This window comes from Octodon degus, unplaced genomic scaffold (assembly GCF_000260255.1).
Source record: "Octodon degus isolate 3935 unplaced genomic scaffold, OctDeg1.0 scaffold00147, whole genome shotgun sequence".
In the NCBI taxonomy this organism is placed as follows: domain Eukaryota; kingdom Metazoa; phylum Chordata; class Mammalia; order Rodentia; family Octodontidae; genus Octodon; species Octodon degus.
In genome coordinates, this window is record NW_004524723.1 from 1,636,106 (window position 1) to 1,655,342 (window position 19,237).

At 44.3% G+C, this 19,237-nt stretch overlaps 1 protein-coding gene across 1 annotated transcript in view; it reads right to left on the minus strand.

Moving 5' to 3' along the window:
• Scn10a (sodium voltage-gated channel alpha subunit 10) overlaps nt 1-19,237 on the minus strand; it is a 90,210-nt gene that overhangs the window by 57,101 nt on the left and 13,872 nt on the right. Inside the window, exons 4-10 of the mRNA XM_004642215.1 lie at nt 11,074-11,202; nt 10,440-10,531; nt 7,751-7,935; nt 6,765-6,835; nt 2,816-2,957; nt 2,475-2,672; nt 1,053-1,223 (exon numbers count right to left, since the gene is read on the minus strand). Coding sequence (XP_004642272.1) covers nt 1,053-1,223; nt 2,475-2,672; nt 2,816-2,957; nt 6,765-6,835; nt 7,751-7,935; nt 10,440-10,531; nt 11,074-11,202 — 988 coding nt within the window. The remainder of the gene's footprint in view (nt 1-1,052; nt 1,224-2,474; nt 2,673-2,815; nt 2,958-6,764; nt 6,836-7,750; nt 7,936-10,439; nt 10,532-11,073; nt 11,203-19,237) is intronic.

Genomic DNA, 19,237 nt, shown 5'->3' on the forward strand with positions numbered 1-19,237 from the left:
GAGCTCTACTTAATACCCTGTGGAGCATCTCCTGGACCAAGCCCTGTGCATGTCAGGTGCTGTTCAGGGAGACAAAGTGAGGAAGAACAGGGGTGTTCTGCCATACGGTGCATCCTCCCACATGGTGCGTCACCGAAGCCAGAGTACATGTATGTGTGTCTGTGTATGTAGCGGCACACATAAATCTAGGGACTGGAAAGATTTATGTGTGGAAAACTTCCTTCCCTGGCACAGGAAATCTAAAAAACACCCTGTTCACCCCTTCCCAGACTCTTAGGGTGGGAACTACCCTTCCATACAAGGAATCCTATCTCTCAGGCCTTTGGAATGGAGGTATTTGGTACACACAGGAATTTAAAGGGGCTCACCTTTAAAAGGTGAAGGAAGGGGAGGTAGGGGAAGGCAATTTGATGAGGGAATCTTGGAGTGAGAGGCAGAAAGTTATTAAGGCGAGGTGTTGAAGCATCCCAAGGGTGGATTGTGTCACATAGACAGGCACTGGGATCTTTCTGCCAAGAGCAGGTGACAATTGGAGCTACAGGGCCAGAAGCATTAGGTCAGAAAGCTTGTTGAGACTTTAGGACTGAAACAGAGAAGCCGCAACCAGAGCCCCAGCCCTCCCATCAGCACACCCAAGGGCAGCTGACTGGTGTTGGATGAAGGAGCTGTATGAACAATACAGTTCCTTCTTCCCTCTCAAACTGAGCTCTGCCTCCAGGGCTCTGCCTCAGAACCCCCACCCATCCAAGGCCCTATCCTGAAACTGGGAGTCATTTTGGACTTATTTTTCCTTTTTCCATTTTCTACAATCCCAATCTTCTTGGTTCCTTCCACCCCAAAATGACCCTTATGACTGACCCCTTACCCTCAATCTACAGTGCCCCTGTGCCAGTTTAGGCCACCATCGGGGTGGGGGCTGGGGTGACTGAAACTTCCTTCTGATCTCCGAGCCTCCAGTTCTCTCCCTCTGCAAACTTCCCACTTCAGCCCATTGGTCCACAGTGATACCCTAAAGGTGGGTGAGCTTCAGAGCCCACGTTCAAGCCCCTTACCATCCTGCGCTGGTTGTAAGAGTCTGACTGGAGTGACTTGCTGTCCTCCATGGAGCCCTCTGACACTCTCGACTTTCTTCTGTGCTTGCTTTCACTGGCATTTTTGGAGGTTAACGGGGACCCATTGTGAGAAGGCAGAGAGGCTGTGTCAATCCCCAGAGCCGCCAGTACCTGGGGGAAGAGAAGAGCAGCTGAAGCCAGGAGCGTAAGGTTGGGAAGAGCATGAATGTGCCTCCCAGAACACAGCCTGTTACAAGGCTGGGGGGAGCTGGAACACAGGCAGTTAAGGGTTAGCACCTGGTTGGCGCTGGGGTGAAGACATGGTGGGAACAGGGTTATGGTTTGTGTCTGGATAGTCCACCAGAGCCTCATGCAATCACTAGGTGGGGGCTCTTCAGAGGCGGCTGAATCTAGAATTTGTGATTGATTCATTGTCCATGCTTATGGGTATGAGTACTACACCCACCCTAGGGAAGGCAGCCTGCCCCCCAATAAAAGGGAAGAAAAGAACCTTGCTGCCCCTGTTTACTCTTGTTGCTTATGCTGTCTTCCACTGCCACCATTTTGCTCCTCTGCCACATCACCCTGCCTTGGAGCCAGCTGATTACAGACTGAAACCTTCACAAACTGGAAGCTAAATAAATCTTCCCTTCTTCAACTTTGGGTGCTGGGTATTTTGTCTCAGCAATGGGAAAAGTAACTAAGACAAAGTGACCTCTGGGTCTCCTTCTTCACCAATCCTAAACCACTGGTGTCTGTGACCAAGTCTGTACGGCCCTCCCCAGGGGCTAATGCTTATAGCTGCAGCTTGGTGGAAAGAACTTCTTTGGCATCCTGCCCTGTGTGCAGGTGTACAGAAGACTGGCCCCCTTGCTCGGCTGAGGCTAGGGCAGAATCAAGCTCCAGTGTGTGCCAGGGGCTCAGCTGAGACCCCTTCACTGTTTAGTTCCACTCCTTACTTGCTTCACTCCCCTACTCCCCAGAAGACTCTGAAAAAATTATCTGTATAAGAATCCTCACTCAGGGGCTGGTGAGATGGCTCAGTGGTCTAAAGCACCTAGTTAGAACAAGCTTAGCAAAGCACAGGGACCACGGTTCAATCCCCCAGCACCACATGCCAGCCAGCCCCGCCCCCTGGTGGGCTGAGCTGGCTACACACACACACACACACACACACACACACACACACACACAAAAAAAAAAAAAAAAAAAAAAAAAAAAAAGAATCCTCACTCAGGTCTTCTCTTTAAGAGAAATCTGACCCAAGACAGTCCCTGAGATGCATTCTCCTGAGCTCCCTAGAACAGTAGCCTTAACCTAAGTGAAACAAGATGGTTTCTAAGTCATTCACTCTTCTCCAGACCTCAGTTCAAAAGTGAACACTTGACTATCGGTTTCCCAAAGCTTTTGTCCCTCACAAACCTCTTGCTCCTTCCGGCACATCTCAAGGGCCTCCTGAAACTTCTTCTCCTTTGCCTCAATTTCAGCAATAGTTGCCTGGTTCTGTTCTTCATATGCCATAGTGACCACAGCCAGGATCAAGTTGACCAGGTAGAAAGATCCCAGGAAGATGACAATCACAAAAAAGACCATATACATTTTCCCAGAAGCCCTGAGGGTCTGCAGATTCAAGGGAAAGAGAGAGACCTGTACTTATAGCACACGGACCCCTGCGGTGAAGTCAAGATCCTCCAGGAAAAGTACACCATGCAGCTGACTACCAGCGTCCAGCCAGGTCAGGTTGGGGACAAGCAGATCAATACCTGCTGGTAGAGGCGTTCCCAGGAATCCTGCGTCATGAGGCGGAACAGGGAGAGGAAAGCCCAAGCAAAGGAATCAAAGCTGGTGTAGTTAAAATCTGGGTTGTCACAAGTTTTGAGGCAGATATAACCATCAGGGCACAGGCTGCAGCAAGAACAGAGAAGGCCATGATTGTGCAGACCCTCTTTCCCTTATGCCCTGCTTTGGGTTGCAGGAAACCCACAGGATTTGAAGTCAGACTTCCAAGTTCAAGGCCTGGTTTTCCTTTATCAGCTAAATGACCTTAGACATTTAGTCTTTCGAGGACTGTTTCTTTTATCCATAAAATGGGGGTAATACTACTTTACTGCAGAATTTCATGTCTGGAGAGGTAGCCAGATAACTGCCCAAACATGATCCTGTAAGCTGCCAAGATGCCAGTTCACACTGGGAAAAGGACAGTCAGCAACAATAACGAGGACTTCAGTCATGAGCCCGTTGGTGTCATCTGCAGCACTGTCTATTAAAGAAGTACCTATTTAGTCAAATTTACTGAACTATATGTGACAATGAAAATGACACTTACTATGTCCCTCTACCATCCCTACATGCTTCGCTATACTGTAATCATCTTAATGATCCTTCTTTACAGATAAGAAAGCAAGGATTCCAAGAGAAGTCAGGTTCTAAAACCATACAGGTACCAGCATATTCCTTAAAAAGGGGACATACAGCCATTCTACAACCTGACTCTCTCTTGGACTGGCAAGTGAAGGGAGCCAAGAAAGATGGCTGGCCCTGGTGGACTCCTCACTATCTCTTGTAATGAGAGGGTAGGGCGATATCACCACAATGAATCCCTGGCTCAGGCCACGCCCTGTCCAAGGAAACAAGGTCTTGTGTGAAGTTGAGGGTTCCCTTACTCGCATGAGTCCTCCCCGACACCGGCCTCTGGTCTTTATCCCTGATGTTCATCTGAACACACAGCTTCAGGACAGTAGGTTGGGTAGAGTGCTGATCAATAGTGACAATCAATTACAATTCTACATCCAACTTTGACTGCAGGCTCTCTTACTCTGCAGGCCCACATTCAATGGTGGTGTCTTTATTTGCTCCCCTAAGGAGCTAGGTGACCAGTGCTCTGTAGATTTCCTAATTAGCTTGGAGTACAAGCTCAGTTCTGCATTTTCCATAAAGCCTTGCCTCAGCCATCACATGCAGCTAATTGCACGATGTGTCAACAGTCAGAACTCCAAGGACTAAATGAGACCAAGGTGCAATCTCTTGCAAAGTACCCTCAACATAACACATGTTACATATAAAGCACAAATTAAAACTTTTGTTACTCTTAGCCTTGTCAGCTACCAAAAGGAGGTGCTGGACTGACATATAAAGCCTGGTCAAGGTATCTAATGAGTATTTAATACAAAAAGATTATCACAGTCAAATATACATTGCTATTTATCCCCCCCTCAAAATTCTCCCATTCACTTCAAACACACGTTCCCATCATTCTTGTCACTTTCTGAAGCAGTTCCAGAAGTCCTCTTTCATGAGTGTCCATAAAGTGTGACAGAACATATAGCCAATGCTGCTGCCCAGTGCCATCCAATGGAAAGGCAGGTTTGCAAGACACACTACAGCATGTTCTTTTCTACCTTATTCAATGGGTCTGGCACTGTGTAATTTCTGGCTCTTCCCCAAAATGACCATGAAAAGGTGAATGGTTTGAGCCAATTCAGGATACTGAGAGAGCCACAAAAACATGTTAGAAGACACTCATGAAAGAGAACTTCCAGAACTGCTTCACAAAGTGGCAAGAACAATGTGTGTTAGAAGCAAGGGGGTATGAGGGTATTAATGACAATGTGTCTTTTACTGTAACAGATGTTTTATTTATTTATTGTTGTCTTTTGGAGACAGGGTTTCATCATGCAGTTCAGGTTGGCCTTGCACTCACTTTGTAGTCCAGGCTGGCACTGAACTCTGTGATCCTCCTGCCTTAGTCTCCTGAGTGCTGGGATTAAAAGTGTGAGCCACCACACCTGGTTACCACAGATGTTTTAAACATTTACACAGTCATGGTATTATTTCATCTTACTGCATATGCGAGAGAATGCGGAGAATCAGCAGGTGTTTTCTAGTACACGTGCACCACCTGGGACCCTAGGCTTTCCTTCCACAATGCCACTAGGGCACATGGGCCTTTGCTTGGGTTCTCAGCACAAGCTCAGGTCTGGCATTCATAGAAGGCCCCACAGGGCTCATTCTGCTGTTCTCCTGAGCTGCCTTCTCTCTACCCGCCCAGCCTGCAATCTGGTGCCCTCTTCTAGTGGTTGGCCAGGACCTGCCTCTCTGGAGGAAGGTGGGGACACTATAAGGGTCCCTGGTTTAAATTAACATCAGAAAAAAAGAAAACTGGCATCAGAACAATCTTCTCTCCAAGTCATTCCCAGTGCATTTGGGAAGAAAGTAGCCAAGAAGCTCGATCCTGACCAACTTCTCCTGTTTGTGCTACTCCTCAGTTCTATCTGAGATCCTTTCCTGGTGAGCTGATGGAGGGGGAGCCTCACACAGGTCCTAGCCAGTCTGATGTGAGCAATGTAGGCCCAACCTTTTCTGTCTATGCCTTCTCCACTGGCAAACCAGCAGGCAGAGCTGAGAGGTCCTCAAGCCTTCGCTGAGTCTCACGTTCTGTTCTGCCACTTGTTACGGCCTCCATCCAAACATCTCTTGCTCACCCAGCTGGAGGATCCTATCTGCCCTTGCATTCTGACCCTGACCCCTGCTCCAGGAAGCTGTCCCTAACCTTCTTCACTTCACACTGTTCCCTCTCAGGGGTACCCAGCCTCAGGAGCATCTGGCACAGAACGTATTCTCTGCATTGCAGTATCTTTATGCAGATGTACTGGAGAGAAAAAAGCTGGCAGTCGGCAGACTGAATTTAATCTGCAAAAATATGTTGTTTGGTCAATACAATGTGTAGACATTTTGGGGAACTGGTAGCCAAGTTCATATCTGCAAGAGTTGACATAAAAAGTCTTAATTTCTGGTCTTTCTTTTAAAGTTGGAAGAGCTGGAAGCAGTGGTCGCTCACTTCCACGTGACAACAGAAGCTGGGCCGAGCAGCAGCTGCCCCCTTAGATGGGCTTGAACTCTCAGTTGCCATGGTTCCCTCTGCCGGCTCTGTTCATTTGTTGTTATGTGCCTGACCTCTGTAAGAATTCGAAATTGCAGTGTTCTGCCTGTTTTTCTTCTTCTTCTCTTATGTAAGAATAATGAAACCCATAGAATGGAGTTAGCCACGGTGATTAAACATAAAGCATTTGATACAATTCTATTTGACATACATGTGTTTCTGTGATAGATCATTTGCAGAAATGGCCACGTCCCTTTGCAAGGAGATCTGCAGCTCCACCCATGGAGAGGGCAAGTCCATCTCCCCACCCACTGCATCTCTACAGGCCTGTGCCTTGCTTGGCAGCAGAATGGAAAAGCATGACACTGCCCCCTTTTAAGCCTAGAAGTCAGGAGAATGTTCATGCCTCCACTGTTTCTCTTGGAACCCTGACTCTTCAACAGAACAGGCTGGCAATGGACTACTGGGAGGGAGAAGCCGAGAGGGAGAGAGCACCCAAGGCCTGCCAGCCCATCCATGGTGGCTCTGTGCATGTTCTGCAGAGGCAGGAATAAGCCAGATAGTGCCATCCAATGACCAGTTGTCAAGAGTCAGGATTAAGCACCAAAATATTGATTCATTTAAATGGTTGCTGTCTTATGCAATTTTGGCGACCCCAAGATTTGTTAGAGGACAAAAGCTGCCTCCTATTCCCTTCCTGTGAGTCCTAGGATGGCCAAGACCTTGGCTTACACATTTATACAACTTTCTCAGTACCTGTAACCCTGTCTTTGCCCAGAAAATGCTGAGGATAACAGGGAGGAAGGGATGCCAGGCACAGATGGGATACTCACCCTGCACCAGCTCCGTGGCCACACAGCAAGGGGTCCGAAGTACCTGGCTTAAAAGCATAATCATCTGCCAAAAGGGGAGAAACAAAGGCCTCACAGACAATTCTGCACCTTCCAGCCAGGCCCATGTAGTCTTCTGCCCAAGGAAGGGGAGCTGTGCCCCCAGTGGGTGCCTGGTGGACACCTGGAGCCATGTGGAAGACAGAAGTTGCATCTGGAAAGAGCTGGGTAGCGACTTGGTGCTACGCTTTCTCCAGCAGAGCCAGAATGGCTTGCTTCTGGATTTAAAAGCACATTTCCTTACAAATAGGGTACTAGGAAAACAAGAAATGGAGGACCCAAAACTAAAGCACTGCTCCAAAAGAGCATTCCAATAGGAAGAAAGATTCAAAATGAATGTCTAGCTAGCTGGGTGTGGAGACACAGCTCTGTAACACTCAGAAGACTGAGGTAGGAGGATTGCAATTGCAATTTGGGGGTGCTAATACATGGGCAAGTTGGTGAAACTTCATCTCAAAATAAAATTTAAAATGGAGGTAGGGGGCCAGGGAGATAGCTCAGTGGCATAAGCACCTATCTGGCAGGCTCAAGGTCCTGAGTTCAATCCCCAGTACCAAAAATAAATAAATGAATAAATAAATAGTAAATTTCAAAAATAAAATAAAATGGGGTAGGAGTGTAGCTCAGTAGTAGAGCATTTGTCTTAGTGTGTATGAGGGCCTGGGTTCTACCTAAGTGCCTCAAAATGAAAAACCAAACCAATCCAATTGAATCCAATCCAATCCCAGCCCATCCTAGCCCAGCCCAGCCCAGCCCAGCCCAGCCCAGCCAAGCCAAGCCAAACTAAACCAAACTGAAATAAGCTTAAAAAAAAAAAAATTACAAAATTACAAAATGACTAAAAGATGTACAGAGTTTGAACACTTTTCCCTTTGTTCACAGGGTCCCCAGGCCCCAGGTAGTCCTTGGTCTCTGAGGCACAAGTTTCACTCACAGGAACAGTTGGTGGCCTGCTCCAGAGCTGTGCTATTTCTGACGCACTTGTTTTTGAGGTTTCCCTTGAAGAGCTGCAGGCCCACCAAGGCGAAGACGCTCAGGCAGAAGACAGTGAGGATGGTCACATCAGCCAGCTTCCTCACCGAGTGGATCAGAGCGCCCACGATGACCTTCAACCCTGTGGGGAGATGACAGTGAGACTGCTCCATGGACGTGGATGGGGCTGACTCAACACCCGCATGAGTCCTTGCTCCATTTCTTCTCTCCACACACAGGTGTAAGATAGTTACAAACCCTGGCAGTTCCCAGCTCAGCTTCTGATGGGAATTTTGCAATTGCCCTGAGGGGCAGGGTGGCCTATAGTCCTCTTAAAAATAAACAACTGAGATCCAGGAAACATATTTCTTATCATTTCAGGGCTAATGCATTCCAGGCATTCCAATTCAATTAGAGAAATTGTGGAGCACCTACTCTGTTCCATGCCCTGTTCTAGATGTGAGGCCACTCCCTTCACCCCAGTATTTTGCATCTATCTTTCTAGACTCATTTCAGTTCTGGGACACAGGTCAAGGCTTAGGATGTATGGACTTCACTCTGGGAGGGTAGGGAGGGCAATATGAGACTTGGAACTGTCCAGGGCTTGTATTTCACATTTTTGCATAGATAAATACAGACAAAAAAAAAAAAGACACAAAAGCAACAAGGGAAGAACCAAGCAATTGAGTGAGACTGACATGGCTAAGGAAATAGGTATGACTTATTAATTCCAAAGATCCCATAACACATGCACAGAACAGTTCCCAAAACCCCACACATGGACCTCTCGTGAGAACTTGTTAGGATGGCCTAGACCTCAGCCTGAGGTGTGGGATGTCAGCACTGCCTCCTAGGAACCACATGTAGATGTTCTTGTAGGTTCCCTCAAGATTTGAACAGTATAAAAGGACACAGTTGCCAAGAAGAGCTTGCTATGGTGGCTTTCCTCATGATAACCGGCCCTGCTTCCTCCAAGGTGTACTTTTATCTTGCTTTTTCTTCTTTTACTAAGACTAAGTTTGCTCTACAGAGACAGTTTTTCTCTCACACTCCTCATTTTTACTTTTTCAAATACACTCTGCCGCTGCTTCTTGCTAGTTTTGTTCAAGACGAGAAGAGCCTGGAATCAACTCAAGAAGGAGGGGTGAGCAACCCAGACTCTGGTGACATTCAATTGGTGGTGAGTCATCAAGGAGCTACCTGATAAGACCATGAAAACACTGAGTCACAGAGGGTGAAAGGGGGAACATCTAAGACACTCTGTCATTTTGGTGGACAAATAATCCATCTAGAACTAGGCCCAGGTACGCTGTCAACTGAAGCTCAGGGCAGAAATTTGGAAAAGGCCAGCGTGATGTTTTGAGGAGTTGACATCTTGGCAGAGCCCTGAGGGATGAACATGAGTGAAGTGAGGAGGGAGGACAAAGTGCACAGATGAGACTGGGAGACGAGCCAGGGTCTGGCGTGTTGGTGGAAACAATGGATTCTGGAACTTGATGCAAGATCCGTTGAGGGAAGGCAAAGGGAGGAGGCCTCAGTGGAGACCAGACAGACCAGGTCTCATAAACAAAAACCAGGATCTTCCTGGCTAGGAGTAAGTAAAGAGATGCCAGTTTTGTCCAGTGGAAGTTAGTAAAAAGTTTTCCATTTTTTCCTATAGATCAAGACATGGTCTTATAGACTAGGAGAATGGGACTTCCCGACTCTAGAAGGGTAATTGTTTGTTTCTTCTCTGTGGTGCTTGGAATCAAACCCAAGGCTTCACACTTACCAGGCAAGCACTCTCCCACTGAGCTCTCCCCTCACGCCTGACACTAGTGCTTCTATTTAATGGATGAAGGAAAAGATTCTCAGACCAGGAGGGGAGCTTGTCTTTTTACCACAAGGAGGAAGCGCTGAGTCCCGCTTCAGGCCAATTCACCTTGTCCCTGGCTTCACCACTGTCAGCCTAGTAGTGGATGAGTGGTTACTGGGCTACTTATGACAAGAGCTTTCAGAGGTCTAGTGAGATGAGCTTTTGTAGACCACTTTTGTTTCTGAATTCTTTGTCCGTATACCCAACTTTTTTTCTCCTCTGCAGGTTCAATGACAGAATTGGGGCTTGAGTTTTTTTGCGCTATGGAAATGGTGAAGGCATCAGAAGTTAAGGATGATTTATCTCTTCCTTCCCATCTTAAATTTAAATTTTATTTATTTATTTACCAGAAATCACACTCAGGACCTTGTGCTTGCCAGGAAGGCACTTGTGCCACTGAGCTATGTCCCTGGCCCTTAAATTTAAATTTTTAGTGTAAGGTAGAAATGAGAATACAACTGGGGCTTTTGCCTCAGACCTCATGGCAAGAATAAGCAATAAGAAATTGACTGTCCTGTCATTTATTGATGGTGAGGTATGGGGGAAGTAGACAGAGCCTTGGCCTAGGAACCGGGGCAGCCAATTTCTTGGTCACACTGTGCCTTTCATGAGTGACGAGGACCTAGCCTTGTGTTTTCTATTCTCAGGACCTTGGTTTCTTTGTCTCTTGAATAGACACAATAGTCCTTGCCCTCAAACTTTGCAGTGTTGTTGTGATAATCCAGGGAGGGTATTAGGTGTGGAAGCTAACATTTTCTCGGTGAATAAATTTATTGGTTAAAACTGCTCACCTGGGATCACAGAAACTGTTTTTAAAGCTCTGAGAACTCGGAATGTCCTCAAGCCTGAGAACCCCTTTAGGTCTGTTGCTGTGCCGATGTATCTGTAAAACAAGAAGGCAGACAGTACTCTTGCAAGGAGAGGAGCTCAGGAGTGCACACAGCACACGTGTGCAGCATGATCTTGGGTACATGAACCCCGGGAAGGCCAGAGAAAGCACTGAACCTTCACGGCGCTACCATCCATAGACTGACACTGTCCTGAGGTAATCATCACATTCTCTCTCCATCACATGGATCATCGTAGGACATGCATTGCGATCCAGGAGCTCTGATCTACACAGCTGAAAGTGCACACATGCAGCACGGGGCAGCTCATCTCAGATGCAGCTCCTCAGTGAGATGCCTCCACACAAGAACGGCACAGTGCTGAACCTCTTTGGCCAGCTACCAACTCAGATCTGAAGTCCTGGACTTGTCCCTGTGGGGATGGCACTAGGCCTGAAGAGTGATTCCGAAAGTAACATTTTATGGCAAGAAAACCCCAGGCCATGAGGTTCTAAAACAAAGAAACACAACCAGATTGGGACCCTGGACACCTCCAGAAGCCCAGAGCAACACACAAATCAACACAGGAAATACTCACGCTAGGGTAATGACGCTGAAGTCCAGCCAGTTCCAGGGATCTCTCAGATAGGTGAATTCATTCAGACAGAATCCTCTCGCCAGTATCTTTATCAAAGCTTCGAAGGTGTAAATACCAGTGAAGATATACCTAGAGAGGAGGATGGAAAGGGCATGAGCTGCACCAAGGAGGTAGCTGGCTGCATCTTCTGCAGGAGGGAGGAAGGGGCTTGGGGCCACTCACAAAGGACATCTCCAGGGTGGAAAAAGGAAGAAAAGTAGGTAAGAAGACAAGATACAGGTGGCAAAACAGATCCATCATGCAGATGGATGGGAGGTGGGGTGGTGTAGTGCTGAGACAGACAGAAGCCTTTGAAGGTAGGCAACTGGCAGTGGCAGATGAGGAACAAAGGCCCTCTGGTCACAGGAGGCTCCCAGGGGCTCCCTGTCCTGTGGAGGATGGAGACTCCTTTTCCAACCTGTTGGTAGAAATGTGGAAGAGGATGGGGCTCTGCTTCATCCCTCCTCTCCAAGCATCTCTATTTCCAGCTATACTGGGGAGATTAGGGTGGAAGGAAATGAGTGAGTGTGTGTGTCCCTAATTATTTTCTTTTTATGGTAGGAAGCCATATGAATGGAAAATATAATACTGTGGGTATCTTATTGGAGATAGAGATACCGGAAGAAAGAGGTAAAAAAAACTGAAGGCCATTTCCTCTGGGAAAATGGGGATGAGCGTAAGGAGATAGAGAACAGTAAATTGCTTGCTGTTTTTTGTTAAAATCCTTCTAGAACTGTGCAATTTTTTAAACCACAACACATATATCTTAAAGTACAAAGTGAGTAATGGCAATGTTTTCTCATATCCGTGAGAGAAAAATGGTGTTTAAAATTGTTCATGGGGAAATCTATATTTGGCTGTGTAGCCGCTTGAGCTGTCAGCATCAACCAAGTTTTGTTGGCCCCCTCCCCCATCTTTATGTTTTCTAAATTAGAAAATCTTAACTCAGAATTATAGGTTGTTGCGAAGCTTTGACGGATATTTCCTGCTCTTGAGATCAAACACAGACCCAGAAGTGATGGGGAGAGCTCTCCGTGAGGATTGCTTAGGTGTCCTCCCGAGGTTGAGGGCCCCAGTTCACTGCAGCTGAGCGCTGGCAGATTGTCTCAGCTCAGGAGAGGGCAGGAAGCGGAGGCCCCGCCTCTCCTGGTGGAATTGGGACATGATTTTTAACATGCTCTTGTGTTTCCTTAGGTTTTCTTCTTGGTGAATGAAAAAATCTCTGAGTTTTAGAAAGAAGTCAGTCTTAGTCACTGAGCCCTTTGTGCTGACCCTCCAAACCTGATGTTTGATCACTGGAAATCCTGACCTTCAGGCCTCTCAATCAGAGACATACTATTCAGAATTTTGAATGGGTCACTGAGCCAAACCATTTATATTTGTAGGAATGGTCCTTTACAGAAACATCATCCCTCAGGTTCAAAACACCACGTAAGCCCATTTTGTCTGTCAGCCAGAGGCATTCTGTGGGACGCCGCACCTTTCCCCCTTTTCCTCTCTGTCCGGCAGCCTGGCAACATGCACTCTCACTGACCACAGCAGTCTGCACTGTTGCCCCTGTGCCACTTCATAGCAAATCAGGACCCGGAGACACAGCTTTTGCCCTAGTGAGAGGTGTGTTGGAATCGGGAAGCAGGACCTGCAGCTTGGAGGGCGCTGTCTGTCCTTGCTGACCGCGTGGCTGAGACTTCTTCCAGGCTGACTGGACGTGCCTGTGTTTTTAAATTCTGGGGGCTCAGGGAGGTAGCACAGCAGGCATAAGCTCCTGCCTGGCAAGCGCAAGGTCCTGAGTTTGAGCCCCGCTATCCAAAATATTTTCTTTTTTGGCAAAACATACATAAAAAATTTACCACCTTAACTACTTTAAAGTACACAACTCGGGGAAATGCAGGGTATCCGCAACGTTGCGGAACCATTACCACTATCCAGTTCCAGTACTTTTTCATCCTCTGAAATGAATGAAACCTGTCAAGCAATAGCTTCCCATGGCCTGCTCCCTGGAAACTTTTATTCTATTTTTTGCCTTAGCACCGTATATAAGTGAAGCCGTACAGTTATTCACTTATGTTGCACTAGCTGTACACAGCGTGTGTCTCAAGATTCATTCACGTTGTGACACGTCTCAGAGTCTCGTCCACTTTCCAGGCTGAATAATATTCCATTGTATATTACAGATTTTTTATCCATTCATCTATTGATGGACATAAATTATTTCCAATTTTGACCATTATGAACAATATTGTTACAGACATGGATGTGCAAACTAACTTACCTTTTTTTTTTTTTTCAGAACTGGGATTGAACTCAGACGCTTACGCTTGACAGGGACTAACTTACCTTTTTGTTTGATAGTTTAAAATTATTATTATTATTATTATTATTTTTGCGGAACCCGGGATTGAACTCAGACCCTTGCACTTGCTAGGGAAGCACTTATTCCACTGAGCCATCTCCCCAGCCCCAAAAATTATTCTTTAAGAAAGAAAATCTCTTCATGATAAGGAGGAAAGAAAGTAATTAAGCATATCTCTCTCATGTATATAGTGAACATATGCTGAAACTTATTTATTCATAGTTCTGTTCAAAAATAAAGTAAAATTTCTTTGTTCATGGTACTGAAGTCATTGATTTTAAATGCCAAGCACATTATAAGGAATACAAAATTGATTTAGTTTGATAAAGAAATTCCACCAATTGTTTTTCTTGCTTCTTTTCCAAAAACAATATTTGTAAGTGATTTTGAAGCTGGCTTCACATCTTAGTGCACACAAGTTGTGCTTGTTTTATCTGAGGGAGGAACAATGACTCTTCTAGTTTTGGTGTCGTCTCAAACTTCAGCATCACATTTTACAGTTTTGCATGGGAAAGCATCTGTCCTTGTACTACAGATGGTCAATTAGCTTAAATGTGAGGTTAATAGGCTTTACTAGAAAATAATGTGGAGGTGTTGGTAGCTTGATATTATTTGACAAAAATGCTGTTTGACAAAATTCAATGATCATTATTCTTTGCCATTCATTCTATTTTCTTATTTATTTATTTTTGTATTTAGTACAGGTTCTATAGGGCCTTGCTACATAGATTGGACTCATAGTGATCCTTCTATTTTTCAGCCTCCCAAATGCTGGGATTGCAGGTGCGCACCACCATGCCCAGTCTCATTCGCCCTCTGCGTAAGCAAGCGCTTTACTCTGCTGAGCTATCTCGCTGGCCCTCTTATATATTTAAAAGCTGTCTTTATAAGGTTATGCAAAGGGCTAGCCAAATTGCTCAGTGGATTAAAGTGCTTGCATGCAGGCACAGTGGCCTGGGGTTCAATCCCCAGGCCTGCCGTGCCAGCCTCGCCCCCAGGGCACACTGAGATGGCAATTGAGACTGGGCATGGTGGTGCGCACCTGTAATCTTACCTCTTAGGAGGCTGTAAACAGGCAGATTACTATGAGTCTGATCTAGTAGTGAGACCCTGAACACCCTGTAGACCCTTCCCTAAAATACAAAAAAAAAAAGAGAGATTATCCACATTCATTCTGCACTTGACTTGTTATAGAAAAACTCATTTTTTGTGTTTTTATTTTTTTATGTATTTGCTACAATGTCTCATATGCAGCTCAGACTCATAGTGATCCTCCTGTTTTCAGCCTTCCAGTGCTGGGATTACAGGCATGTGCACTACTACATCTGGTCTTGGTTAGTGCTTCCAGGGTCAGGCCCAGTGCGGCATGTGTTGCTGGGGATCAAACTCTAGTCCCTGCACTTGCCTAAGCAGGTGCTCAGTCTGCTGAGCTATCTCTCTGGCCCTCATGCTTTCTATTTATGATGGAGTCCATTCATTACTTATACTGGTGACCTTATTTTATGCTGTAGGATTTACATTTCTATTTTTGTCATTATCATTGTACTTTAGCAAATCACTTTTGAAATGATGATTCATTCTTGTGGACTATGGTATTATGCAAATCAACAGTAATAATAGCAAATACAAATTTAACAAATATAAAAAATTGTCTGATGACAATAAATACAATAGTCAGAATAAGCTGTTTATCATTAACTCTATGTTAACCAGTATGAACTGAATCAGTCCTTGATGCACATACCCTGCTTTTAAGAACATAAAATGTAAAAAAAAATGAAAATTATGATTAATCTTATGCTCCAGATTTAACATTATTGAATTTTTAAAAATCTGTTACAGTGGACAGTGAGAGAGTTCTAGTGCCTAATAGAGGTCCTTAGCTCATTTGTTGAGAAACATCATAAGAGACAGGACAGCTAACTTGTTCTGCAAGAGTAAGTGAGAATTTGTACAAAACAAACAATGCAGTGAAGCAGAGAGCCAGAGTGACCCAGAAGGACAGGACTGGATGACTAACAGGACCATTCCTGGGTTGAATGATGCACATGAAGGATCAGCTGGAACCATGAAAAGCAGAGCAGCAAGCCCACCCTAGGATACCTACTCTATTAACAGGGGAAACACTGTGGGATCATCTTAAAAATACAGAAATGCTAATAAAAATTGACAGAAACACACACATGTAGTGAAAAGCTTGGCAAACCAGAAATGTGAAGAAATGACCAAGGAGTGATTAGGAGAATCCCATAGACTGTGACCATAGTGAGAACCTAGAACCAGACTCTTTAAAAATTAGGCAGAAAAGAAACAGGCTCACTATCAAAACTCTAATTTAGCATGGCGCTGAAGGCCTTGGCTACAAGTGACATAGGAATCATAAACGGAGTCACAGATCCATCACCACTTGCAGATGACATAATGGCCAAATGGAAAAACCATGATAATCCGCACAGCAATGTAACCTCTTGTCTTAGCTACTTTTCTCATTGCTGGAACAAAATACCCAACACCTAAAATTAAAGGAGGAAAAGTTATTTAGCTTACAGTTTGTAGAGGTTTTAGTCTGTGATCAGCTAACTCTGAGGCAGGGTGGGTGGCAGGCAGGCACTGCAGAGGAAAAACAGCACATGGTGGCAGAAAGCAGCAAAGCAAGCAAGGGTCGGCCACAGCAGCTGCTATCCCCTGCGTCCTACCCAGGATACTCAGGGTGGGTAGCAGTCACATGCTCAATCCTGGTGTCCTTAATTCTACACTGTTCTGTGAACCAATCACACAATCACACCCTAGATCCAGCCACCTCTGAGAAAGCCCCACCTCTGACCACATGAGGCTTTTGGGACACATCTAGGCACAAGCCATTGCACTTGTTGAGGAGTTCAGCAGGATATCTGAGTGCAAAAATAAGTAGTAAATATTAATACAGAGACATGAATAATATTACCAAAGTTTAAGAATAAAAATAAAAATTCAAAGGAACAACCAAAATCATAGGGGACCAAGGGGCACAATAGCATAAATTGTTACAGAGGAATAGAAAGTAAGTTTTGGGTAGATTAAGAGATATTCCAAAGCTGTTGCATGTGCGGGTCCATCACTAAGGGATGATTCTTCCCACTGTAATAGATAAACTCAGCATACTTCCAATCAAAGTCTCAACAGAATTGTTAAGAAAAGAGCTTGAAAATATGGCCCTTAAACTGATATAGAAACATTAAGAAACAAGATTATTTTCAAGAAGGGCTGGGGACATAGCTCAGTGGCTTAAGTATTGCCTGGCAAGGGCAAGGTCCAGAGTTCGATCTCTACTAGTGAGCAACAACAACAACAGAAGATTACTTTGAAGAATGCAAATAATCAGGGAGAGAAGAATTAACCATTCAAGTTTTATTCTGAAGCATTTAAATTAGGATGGGAAGGAGCGACAATTACTGAGGGAAACAGATTTGAGTAGATGGAGAATTTGTCTTTTTACTGCCTCTGTAGAGAAGCAGCTATAGTAATAATTTGGGAAAGGATAAGTTATTTTAAGTGAATTTGGGATAATCCACACAGAGAAAATTTGGAAACCTGTCTCATATACACAAGAAGTGAATTCTAGAAGGATGAAATACCTAAATGTAAAGAAAAAAAATCATGGTTTTAAAAGAAAATACAGTCTTTGAATGGATTTATGAAATATTATATAGCAGTGAAAATAAATTAGATCCATCATTGTAGATTTAGGCTTATATCCAAAAGATAATATTGATTTTTCAAGAACAATGAGATAAATCATGTATACTATATGATAGCCACCCTATGTATTCTAAAACAATACTTTATGCATGAGACACTAGATATTCCCATTTGTTTGATATGGGTTCAACTCCATTTCACAAGCTCTTTTTCCAGGTGATAAAATATTTATGTTTTCATTGTAGTTTTTCCTGCAACAAAATTGCTGTAATTTGTCAACTTTTTTTCTGAATTTTGGTATGGTCAGTGATGGGTGTCCCAGGAGCCTCAAAGAGCAACTCTCATGATTTTTTGTGGGTCCAGGTATGTGGAATCAATGCTAAGATTTTTTTACCCTCACCCCATAGCTTCCATCTCCTGTGAGTCCCTAATCTGGTTTACTCTTCTCCATATCAGGCCCCATGGATCTGTGGTCTCCTTGTGAGCTTAAGGAGGAATTATGACATGGAATAGTGCCGGTATTCTCCCATAAACAGCCATTAGGCAGGCAGAGAGCTATGCTTATCAGCACTTGAGGGAGGGTAGTGGAAGAGAGGAAAGAGAGATAAAGGACAGGAACCACCTGTGTCCAAAAGATTGTATCAAGAGAGTGGCAATAAGATTAGCCTCTGATTGCTCCCTGGTTGTAATTTAATTTTTCCTAAAATACACACAGCATGATCTTTTGAGCCCCAGTTCATCCCAAGGATATTTATTTTCTTCTTTGGGGCTCCCAGCCCTGCAGCAAACAACTAATGGTTGTTATATGTTTGACTTTCAGAAATAAAATCCAAAAATTTTTTTTTTTCCAAAAATGGTTTATATATTTTTCAAAGTGTGTTTACAAAGGAAATTATATCTACAATTCAAGTAATACAAACTCTGATAATGGATCTAGTAATTATTGGGAGTAGACATTGATACAAGTTTGGAAGATAATTTGGCATAAATTAAAAATTGCATAGCCCTTATCCTAGGCAGTGTCATTCTGGAAATTCCTTGCTCACTTTCACCTCCATCATGGGTTTGTCCCGTGGTCCACACTTAGGGCTGCCTCCTGAGGAATTCGTGGTGATGACGACATGTGAGCTGATGTTGATCAGCATCACCGCGAATTTCTATCAATAGGATAATGAGGCTAACATTGCTTCATCCGTACAAGGAAAATCTACTCATCCAAAGTCTACAAAACAACTGCAGTTGGATGGGAAGATTTCACTGAGTGTTACTGTAACAACTGTAAGACTGCTAATCCATCAACATGAGATATCCTTAGCTTTACCCAGCATTGTATTGCTTCTCTATTTCTCTCAGCAATGTTGGTCATTCTTTAGTATGAAGGTCTTGGAGATTTTTTTAAACAATACTTTTTAGATTCATTATTTTAGGCATTTTGCTATCTAATTTCTTGTGGTTTTCTTTTTATTTATTGTTTTTAGATTTTTAAAAAGAGAATAAAAAATAGGGCCAGGGATATATAACTCAGGGGCATAAGTGCCTGCCTGGCAAGCACAAGGTCTCAAGTTCAATCCCCAGTACCACAAAAAAAGATGGGGAAGAGGGAGGGAGGGTGGGGGGGAGTGGGGGAGGGAGGGAGGGAGAGAGGGAGGGAGGGAGAGAATAAAAATAATAAAAACATTAAAAATGATACAGAATTTCGCTAAACAAAATCATAGGAATTCAACAATGGTTGTTACATTGCATATTGTCATCTTCAAATTATTTACTCAGATTACCAGATATAAGCATGAAAAATTGGTAAGAAAGACAAAATTAAAAAGGAGAGAGAGAAAAAAATGAAGCATTAACCGCTCCTCTCCGCAGACCAGCAGAAATCAGCACCATAGCTATCCAAGCTATCCTGTGTATACACACATATCTATTTCTTTTTTCCTTCCTTCTTTCATTCTATTCTCCTTCCCTTATCCCAGGTGCTCCTTTCCCTTGGTCAGTTTCTTTCCCTTTCCTAGTCTGCAGTGTACTTTTCCAATTTTTTTTTCGGGGTCTAACACTAAGGATACAGCTTTCATTTTTCTATTCTTTTTCAAGTTTTGT